The 10,535-nt window shown below is 36.6% G+C and overlaps 1 protein-coding gene across 1 annotated transcript; it reads right to left on the reverse strand.

Moving 5' to 3' along the window:
* Positions 1 to 1,510: 1,510 nt before the first annotated feature.
* On the reverse strand, positions 1,511 to 10,350 carry LOC149440580 (serine/threonine-protein kinase SBK1-like). The gene is made up of 4 exons (XM_089658440.1): positions 10,291 to 10,350; positions 2,477 to 2,645; positions 2,152 to 2,354; positions 1,511 to 2,062 (listed from the first exon to the last, which is right to left on the reverse strand). The coding sequence occupies exons 1-4, from the start codon at positions 10,348 to 10,350 to the stop codon at positions 1,511 to 1,513; spliced, it is 984 nt and encodes a 327-aa protein (XP_089514566.1).
* Between the last annotated feature and the right edge of the window lie 185 nt (positions 10,351 to 10,535).

A 10,535-nucleotide genomic window follows, 5' to 3' on the forward strand; every position in this document is an offset into this window, starting at 1 on the left:
GAAATGGGGAGTGTGATTAAACAAATAATACCAACATTAATAATAATATAATTGTTATTGACCCACACCCACTTCTCACTGTTCTTTCAGGGGTAGGACAGCAAGGAAACACACACTGTAGGTGAAAAAGATTATATTGTACAAAAAATAAACATGAACAGCTTTGCTGCAGACAAGAAAATATGACTTTAATTACATAGAAATATAACCAAGCGGCATATAAATCATAGGCAAGGATTAGCAGCAATATGATCCAATACCTTCAAGCAATACAACCTCTGCATCATGGAAAACAAATCCAAAAAAAAAAGACAAATGTCCAGTAAATATATTTAGCTAGCCAACAAGATATCTAGCTAGCAAATACATCACATATTACCACTCCATAGTCAGCCTCCACTCAAGGTCTCCAGGCAACTCCCCAGTCAAGCTCCCCCCATCAAGTCTCCAGTAGAGCTTGTCAATAAAGCTCCCCCCCACCTTTAATATCCAGTCTGGCTATTCTTATACTAGTTCCTTCCATTCACCATCATCAAGGAATTTCTAAGTGGTACAATCATATCTTTCCGGAGAAAGTGATTGGATGGAACTCAAGTCCTACTTTAATGTGATGGCTGTCCAATGTTAACACCTCTGCCTACTAGTTGGTGACAAGATGTCTACAGGATGTATGCATTCATTAAATCTGCCATCACCCTAGACTTTTAGATAAACAGACCCCATATTAACATGCTAAAGCCCTTTAACAAAATGGAGACACTGGGGTTTATTTACTAAAGCTGGAGAGTGCAAAATCAGACTCACTTCTGCATAGAAACCAATCAGCTTCCAGGTTTCATTGTCAAAGCTTCATTGAACAAGCTGAGGTTAGAAGCTGATTGGTTTCTATGCAGAAGGGAGTCTGATTTTGGACTCTCCAGCTTTAGTAAATAAACCCCACAGTGTCTGGCCACCACCTTTCAGCAGGCCCTAAAGACAAAAATGGCCATCTTAATTACAATGTCTAGCATTTGGCTTTGACATACTAATAAAGGCATGGGCGGTTAGTTCTTTTGAGAATCAGGACGCCATTTTGTCCCATATGGTTTACAAACTTACTTTAAACCAGCTACTTGCATAGTCATATCACTATGTAGTCACAAATATCCTATTATTCCCATATAACATATCATATATAAACATATTACATATTGGTGATGGGCATTTCTTACATAATTTTACCTAAGAAATTCACAATGACCCAGATAGCAATGTGCCCATTTGATGGACATTTCATCATCCATCGGAATTACTGGATATAAGGTATTATCCTGCCTTTGACTTGGTAACCGCCTGAACTGAGATCCAGAAATCGGAAGTTATGGAGGTGAGAACCAACACTTCTGTCAAGGTGGTTGATTAAACAAGTTGTGTAATGGCTGAAAGAGTCCTTAGATCTGGTGAGATAACTGGAAGTGTCTGAAGGAGTCATTAGATCTTGTAGATTAGCTGGAAGGTATGCCACTTAGGTTCAATCTGTTGAATAGGTTGAATCTGTTTTCCAGCTCTCCTCCATATAACACAAGACTTCAGTCGGTTTGCTCCTCTGACTGTAGTCCACAGCTAAGAGACATCTGAACATTCTCTGCAGACATGTGGGCAGTTTGTTCCATGATGCTGGGGGGTCATCACAATGATTGTTTTGCCAGGCAACAAATCTGCTGAATCTTTTGTCTTTATCTGTGGCCACCTTCCAGGGAAATTTTCCTGTGATCAGGCAGTAGAGGAGCACTCCAAAACTCCATACATCCAGAGTGGAGTCTACAGCCAGTTCTTCCTGTCCAGTGAGTTCACACATCTCAGGGGCCCTGTAGGAGGTGCTGCCAGACTTAGATCTAATCACTGTTCCTTTCATACGAGTAAGGCCAAAGTCAGTGATTTTCACACAACGACACTCCTGGTCAAATACCAAAATGTTATTACATTTTATGTCCATGTGCACCAGTCCTTTCTCGGCAATAAATTCCAGAGCACTGGAAATCTGCATGGCACATCTTTTAACACTGAATTCTGGAAGTCCAACCTGAAATATAGAAAAAAAAAAGTTATTACCCTGAAATAGAATGATCCAGAAAATTGCTAAAATTCGGAATCAGCTGGAATCAGACTTACATTGCGTACAATTATAGAGGACAGGTCACCAACTGGTGCCACCTCTAGGCCAAATACAAAGTGGTCTTGGGTCTTGAAGGCCATGCCAAAACTCCTGATGATGTTGGGATGAGAAGAAAGGTAGGAGGACACACTGAACTCTATCAGAAATTGCTTTTTACTTGTTCTTTTCTTTTCCATGATCTTCAAAGCCATCTTCTGATCTGTAAATAGGACATGATTAGATTGATATGAAGCACAGCATTTGTGTACATTTATATTTAAATCATGTTATGGATATGGAGAGATGTATACAATTAAAACATCCTGTATAACTGGCACTTACTTGTTTCTTTGTCCTCCACCAGCAGCACTGAACCATGTCCTCCACTTCCAAGTTCCTTTATGAGGTGGAATTTCTCCTGCAAGTCTATCTCCTGTAGACCTTGTGACGATGAGGAGACAAGTCCTTTCAGAAGGATCTTCACATCGTGGGCAGCAGAAGCCATTTTGATCTGGAGAAGACAGAACAGTTTTTAGCCCTTATTCAAATAACACCTAAAACCCCCCAAATAACATGTAAAATATCCTTCTCGTAATACAACCAAACACACCACATAATAAAACATATACTATAATATTGACTTAAAGTCTTCATTTGTACCAACTATATGTACAGGCTGGTAGGGAATAACATGGAAAATGTGGTTGATAGAAAAAGCTCAAATTAAATTCATATTTTCATAAACACAACTGAGGGCCGATATAAAACTACAACATTACTATATACAGCTCAGTTATATTTGTGTATTGATTGACAAGTGTCATTCTCTAATAGTAAGGAAGTAACAAAATATTCCTTATAATAGTACAAATATAATGACTTACCTTTGGAAATGTTGAGATCACTCTTCAATGTATCCTGCAAAGTGTTCCTCTGTTATCAGGCTCCTTCTGATTTCAAGGTGAGATCTTCAGCTATTCTACAATGTCACCATAGATCTGGTGTTGAAGAGGAACGAAAGAGGGAAGAGAAGGTCACCTTTAAATGGGAGTTTAAATGGGGGGGGGGGGGGTTGTAAAGTTGAAGCATTCGGATTGGCTGCCTAGGAATTTACATACGTTGTACAAGTAAGCCAACATTGTTTTTGCCAATTTGCATTTGAACTGATCACTTGTAGACTGTAATCAGAATGTGAGAATGAATACAAAGAAACAAGGAAGACTTGAGGTTCAGGAGTATCAGCGTTTGCTGGGCTATAGATGATCACTTTATATACAGTATTCCATTCTACTGGAATATGAAATGACATTTTTCATTTTGCTGTGGAGCTCCTGGTGAGAAGGTTCGGTGTGTGAAGGTGAACTCAGGTTCTGTGACTTTCCGGCCACAGCAAAATCCTAGAAGGTGGAAAAGACATAAGCAGGAATCTTCTGGTATCAGATTTTTAGATATATTGTTAGTTTAGGATAAGTTCAAAGTGAATGGTAACATTTATCAAAGAAAAGGATCTTCGTAAGTTTAACCGCTTCCCGACCGCCCTATAGTAGAAATAGCGCTACAGGGCGGCAGGTGCGTAAAATCAAATACCACCGAAAGAAAGCTCAATTCATGGGAAAAAAAGGACGCTGAGAGTGTTTTACTATGGGGCTGTGTGTGTGCGTCACTGTAATCACACGAGCTGACAGGGAGGAGAACGGTTAGTAAACAAAACAGTTCTCCTCCCCGGCAGAGATCCTCGGTAATCATCGGGTGCCAGTGAGTACTCACCGGCCAGGACCTGGTGATTGACAGCCGTGGCCCCTACCTGGAAATGCAAAATCGTGTGTGTGTGTGTATATATATATATATATGTGATTATGTGCACCCGTGCCGCCTTGTAGCAGTAATTCTTCTATAGGGCGGTCAGGAAGCAAAATACATAACATGAGACCCATCCAATGATTTTTATTATGTGGCCCTGCTCAGAATTTGCAATAAACAGCTCTTGCTAGGGCCAACATTTACGGCAAATTGCAGTCCATGCCCTTATTTCCTTTACTCATTTCGGCTTCATCCATAGGAATGATTCGGGTTGTGCCGATAAGTTTACATACCCCTGACAGAATTTGTTAGATACAGACCATTTATTAGGAATGCATTCATGATCAGGCCAAAAACACCACCAATGTAGTTCACAGAAACCACTTCTGTGGCTGATTAACTTTATATAGAACTAAAAGCTTATATTTCAAACCCTCCGTTGCTATGACAATGTTCTAATGTTCAGATTTAAAATTTTCTTTCACTGTTTATTCGTTTTTAAAATAAATAACCTCTTCTAGCTTACCAGGAAAAATGCCTCACAGATGTGATTGGCAGAGACAGGACAGGACAGGATTTGCCCATACTGCACCCTTGAGATGTTTGATGATTTGGGCTAAACGTCCTGTTTTATATACATCTATATCTAACAGAAAGCACTCCTACTCTGAATATTATCTAATGCATTTCATATATTTTGAATGTGTTGTGGTATTTATTAAATCCTTTTATTTCTTTCCATTTTTTAATGTTTTCCCCTATTTTTTTAATTTGTATATATGTGATATTTTGCAGTTTTGTAAATTTACGTTTAGCGATTTAACAAAAATATATTATTGAAAGAATGTTAAGACATTTTATACATTATCTCTACAAAGCTTAGCATCTAGAAACTGTTTCCTTGGTTAATTAAATCATTTAAAATTAGTTTCAGGGTAATTTTCCCGCCCTCATCACACTGGCACAGCATAAACAATCCCCATTCATATGGTCCTACCTGCTCCACCCTTCAGGAGCCCATTCCAAAGTCACCAATCATATGTTAATGAGCAGCTCCTGTGTGTTGGCCAATCAGAATCTCATTTAACAAATTCCTTTTTCTCCTCACATATATACCAGACCTCCACTCCTTACTTTCAGTGACTCTCATTTTGCTTGTAGCAAAAGTGATTCATTTCCTCCATTGACTGCTTCCCGCCAGAATTACTTTTCAGAAGACCACATAGATTTCCTCCGTGAAGACCGACTTGGAGACCATCTATACCTTCATTTTCCAAAGTAAGTCATATAGAACTTCATAGTTTTATAATCCTCAGTTTTATCCTTTTCTAGGGTTTTTCTACTATTAGAAGATGTACTTAGCAGAAAGTTAGATAGTAAAACTGTTTAATGTTCTCTATTTTTCACACTTACCTGTTATTTATTGTCACACAAATAGGCCTTTTATTTTAGTGATTTATATATTGATTAAATCTCCACATTATCTTGCAGTCATTTATTTTTAAAATATATTCAGCCTTAAGCTTTACATTCAGATGTTCATTCTTCTTGTACCCTTGAAATAAAATGAAACAATTCCATCCTCGGTTGTGTGATAGATGGTAGATTAGCAGTTGCATGTTAAATACAATTCAAAATCAAAAGTATCACATTTTGCATTCCTGTAATTTTGCCATTCCAGTCTGTCTTTTTCATATATGGAAGTGTTTTCCTAATTCTCTCTTTCATCATATTTTACAATGACAACCTAACAATACAGATTTATTAGCAGAAAGTTAAATAGAAAAAAAACTGTTTTTAATTCTCCCAAAATATAAATTAATTTTTCTTTCTCACTTGCCTGTTATTGCCTTCCAAAAGGGATTAAATCATTGTCTTTTGTTTAGAGATCCATAGATTGATGGAATATCCACATTAACTTGCAATATGTTGTTTTTACAATCTACCCAACCTCATGCATTACATTCAGATGTTCTTTCTTCATGTTCCCTTGAAATAAAATGAAACAATTCCATCCGAGGTTGTCTGGTAGGTTGTAGATTAGCAGTTGCATGCTAAACAATTCAGTACCAAAACATGATTTCATTTATTGCTAGCTGGAAATATTTTTTCTTTCATTAAGCTCTGACATTGCTCTGTATTACTAGCAGCGCATGCAGAGAATGAGGAAAGTGAGGTTTCCCACCTGTTATCTAGGTGTCTCATCACACAGTGGAAGCAAAAATGTGTTATATCACCTCTGCATTCACCTCCTAACATGGCGTCACTTTCACACCTGTAAATGGTGGAGTATTTCCATCTTTTGTCTAACCCCTGTATATTCCCTATAAATGAGACAAACTCAACTGATGATAAAAGAATACAAAATAGAAGATGATTAATCTCTGATTCTCTGACCACATATACACAGCTATATACCCTAGAACATTCTAGCCAAAAAATCTCATCAACCTGTCACATCACATGCCAGGAAAATTAAGAAAAAAAATAAGTTGTGCTTGCACATAATTGGATGATGGAAGTCAACAGAGCTCCTCCCTTATTTACTCTACAGATTCTATGATATCTAACAGAAAGCACTCCTACGCTGAATATTATCTAATGTATTTCATATATTGTGAATGTGTTGTAGGATTTATTATACCCTTTTTCTTTTCTTTCTGTTATCTTTAAATTTGTATATATGTGATATTTAGCATTTTTGTAAATTTATGCTGAACAATTTAATAAAAATATATTATAAAGAAAAAAGAATACTAAGACTTTTATACATTATCTCTATAAATCTTAGCATCTAGAAACGGTTTCCTTGTTATTAAATCATTTAAAATTAGTTTCAGGGTAATTTCCCGCCCTCATCACACTGGCACAGCATAAACAATCCCCATTCATATGGACCTACCTGCTCCACCCTTCAGGAGCCCATTCCAAAGTCACCAATCATATGTTAATGAGCAGCTCCTGTGTGTTGGCCAATCAGAATCTCCCATCAATTAACAAATTCCATTTTCTCCTCACATATATACCAGACCTCCACTCCTTACTTTCAGTGACTCTCATTTTGATTGTAGAAAAAAGTGATTTATATTCTACATTGCTTCCCGCCAGAATTGCTTTTCAGAAGACCACATAGATTTCCTCCGTGAAGACCGACTTGGAGACCATCTATACCTTCATTTTCCAAAGTAAGTCATATAGAACGTCATCGTTTTATAATCCTCAGTTTTATCCTTAGGTAGCATTTTTCTCTACTATTAAGAGATGTACTTAGCAGAAATGTAAATAGTAAAAATGTATAATGTTCTCTATTTTTTCACTTACCTGTTATTTATTGTCAGACAAATAGGCCTTTTATTTTAGAGATTTATATATTGATTAAATATCCACATGATATATTGATAATTTATTTTTAAAATATATTCATCATTAAGCTTTACAATCAGATATTCATTCTTCTTGTACCCTTGAAATAGTTAAAAAAAACAATTACTCCTCAGGTTGTCTGTTAGATGGTAGATTAGCAGTTGCTTGTTAAACACAATTCAAAATCAAGTTTTTTTTACTGAGTTCAAAATTTTGCCATTCCTGATATTTTGCCATTCCTGTCTGACTTTTTCATACATGGAAGTGTTTTCCTAATTTTCTTTGTCATCATATTTTACAATGACAACCTAACAATACAGATTTCTTAGCAGAAGGTTAAATTGCCCTACAAAAGGGATTCAATGATTGTCTTTGGTTAGAGATCCATAGATTGATGGAATATCCACATTATCTTGCAATATGTAATTTCTACAATCTACCCAACCTCATGCATTACATTCAGATGTTCTTTCTTCATGTATCCTTGAAATAAAATGAAACAATTCCATCCGAGGTTGTCTGGTAGGTTGTAGATTAGCAATTGCATGCTAAACAATTCAGTACCAAAAGATTTTTTATTTCCCTAAGTTTCATATGTTGCCATTCCTGTCTGTCTTTTTGTACACGCCATTGTTTTCCTATATTTCTCATTCATCATATTTTACAATGACAACCCAGCAATACAAATGTCGTAGCAAAAAGATTAAATAAAAGAATGTTTTAATGTTCCCTGAATTTAGAATATTTTATCTTTATTTCCCTTGCCTGTTATTACCCTACAAGAAGGATTAAATGATTGCCTTTTGTTGAGCGATCCATAGATTGATGGAATATCCACATTAACTTGCAATATTTTATTTCTACAATCTACCCAACCTCATGCATTACATTCCGATGTTCTTTCTTCATCTTCCCTTGAAATAAAATGAAACCGTTCCATCCGAGGTTGTCTGAGAGATTGTAGATTAGTAGTTGTGTGTTAAACAACAATTCACCATCAAATGTTTTTTCACCATTCCTGTCTGTCTTTTTGTACATGCAACTTTGTTTCCCCCCTAATTTTCTTTGCTTTTCCAATAAGAACCTGTTTTAGCAGTAAGTTAAATAGACAAACGTTTTTATGTTCCCTCAATTAGATTTTTTACCTTTTATCTAAATTGCCTGTTATTGCCCTACAAGTATGAATACATTATTTTCTTTTGTTTAGAGGTCTGTGTATTGATTGAATATTTTTTTTAGAATATAACCAACCTCATACATACATTGAGATTTTCTTTCTTCATGTATCCTAGAAGTAAAATTATACAGGTCTTCTTAGGTCATCCTAGACTGTCTGTTAGGCAATTTTCAGTTTGGTTTGAAATCACAATCCAGCAAAAAAAAATGTTTTTTTTATAGTAATCGGGTTCCAAATTCCACTATTCCCATTTGTCATATTTAGTACATGTGGGGTTCTGTTTTCTCTTCCACTATATTGTTACAATGACAAGCTTACATAACATTGACTAGAATGTTGGCAACTCTGACCAGCAACTCAATACAATGGCTGTAGCTAGAGGCCAACTCCAGCCAATCCCATTTATTTGCTTGATTTATGAATGAGTTATAACTTCTGTCAGGTTTTTATTACCACCTGGGTCCTTATTGGGAAGATCCGCTAGTGACCCAATACTGGGACACACATGGCAATAAACACCTGACAAAGATATGAGTCCTCTAACTATCTTGTCCTATGACATGTATAATGCAAAACCTGCCTTTTTATCTTTCTGTTTCTATCCATGGCTTGCTAGTCTGGCTAGAATATTCTGTGGTAGATTTTTTTTTCCCAAACCAGGGTGCTGAGTTCTTCAGCAGTGACTTGGGAAAATTGCCCCAAATTCCCCAATGACAGTAAATGGATCAGTCCTGCCTTTTTGTTACACAAACCACAAATTTGTATTGTGCAGCATTACAACCTTGGGTTCTGTGGGGTCCAGCCGCTGACATCCTAACGGATGATGTAATTGGTTGAAAAGGAGGACATCAGTCACCTGAATCCTTGTTTGCCCCTCTCCATCAGCACTGGGGTCACTTTAGCTGAGTGAGGGAGAATGTTGGGACATGTCGGTAGCAATGTGCAAAGGTGCAATAGCTATGAAAGAACAAATCACTTCTAATGTTGGGGGTCCTACTTGTGTGGATGTTGCTGCGTTACGTAAAACTATTTGTTTAGTTCTTACATTTTAGCATGGGGTGCCTCAAGATTGTGTGGAATTTTAAAGGGCACGTTGGCTAAGAAAAGGTTGAGAAACACTCATCTATGGTGTATGCATAGCAAGACCAGTATAGGTCCATGATGAGGGACCCCTTGTATTTTCCTGTTACTATATCATGCTAGAATGCGGTTTTTCATTGTCCAGTTATACCTGACTCTGGAATATTTCCTATTGTGAATTGATATTGGTCACCTTTGGAAATAGCCACCAAACCTTCTTTCTGTTTATGTACCTGTTATTAATCTTTAATAAAAATATCATGGGACAAAAAAAATTTACAAAACCTAATAAAAGTTTTCATTCTTCCCCCACTTGTGTTCTCCTAAAGGAGGTTTTGCTGACCACACACATGAAGTGAGGGAAGATCGGACGTCAGAAATGGCAAAAAAAAGTTAAAAGATGTTCTAACCCTTTTCAGTTTTTGTCCAAATTCTTTGTTTGGATTTGTGCTTGAAGTCTCAGGAAGTCACATATCTTTAGTAAATAATTTTACTGTATTACAGCAAAGTAAAACCAGGGACTTCCTAGGATGGCATCTAAGGACAGAAAGTCAACACCCAGCTATAAAAGATATTTTCATAAATGTTAGTCATATCATGCAAAAGTTTAAAAGATTCACACATGATGTTCAATACAAAAACTTTTGTATGATGTGACTAATACATTTGGAATTTGTATCCCTATGTTTTGAATTGATATCCCTGGCTGCCATCCTAGGAAGTCCCCGCTTGTTACCTTGTTGTAGTCATTTGTTGTTTGGAATGATGGCACTCTCGGTCCTTTGCCCAGTGCCATTCTACATCACTCCTTTCTCTCTTTGGAATCTATAAAATAATTGGACTTCTTACATATAACTTGTATGTATCAGAGTAAGGTTTCCTGTCCATAGAATCAGTTTGATGTCCATTTGAGACCCTTCTAAAATAATTTATAATACTGTATACTGACAGGTGAATTTGATCGGCTTCAAGTGGGTTTTG

Source organism: Staurois parvus, unplaced genomic scaffold (genome assembly GCF_062004578.1).
Source record: "Staurois parvus isolate SC_StPar_1 unplaced genomic scaffold, SC_StPar_1.0 ptg001068l, whole genome shotgun sequence".
NCBI lineage: Eukaryota > Metazoa > Chordata > Amphibia > Anura > Ranidae > Staurois > Staurois parvus.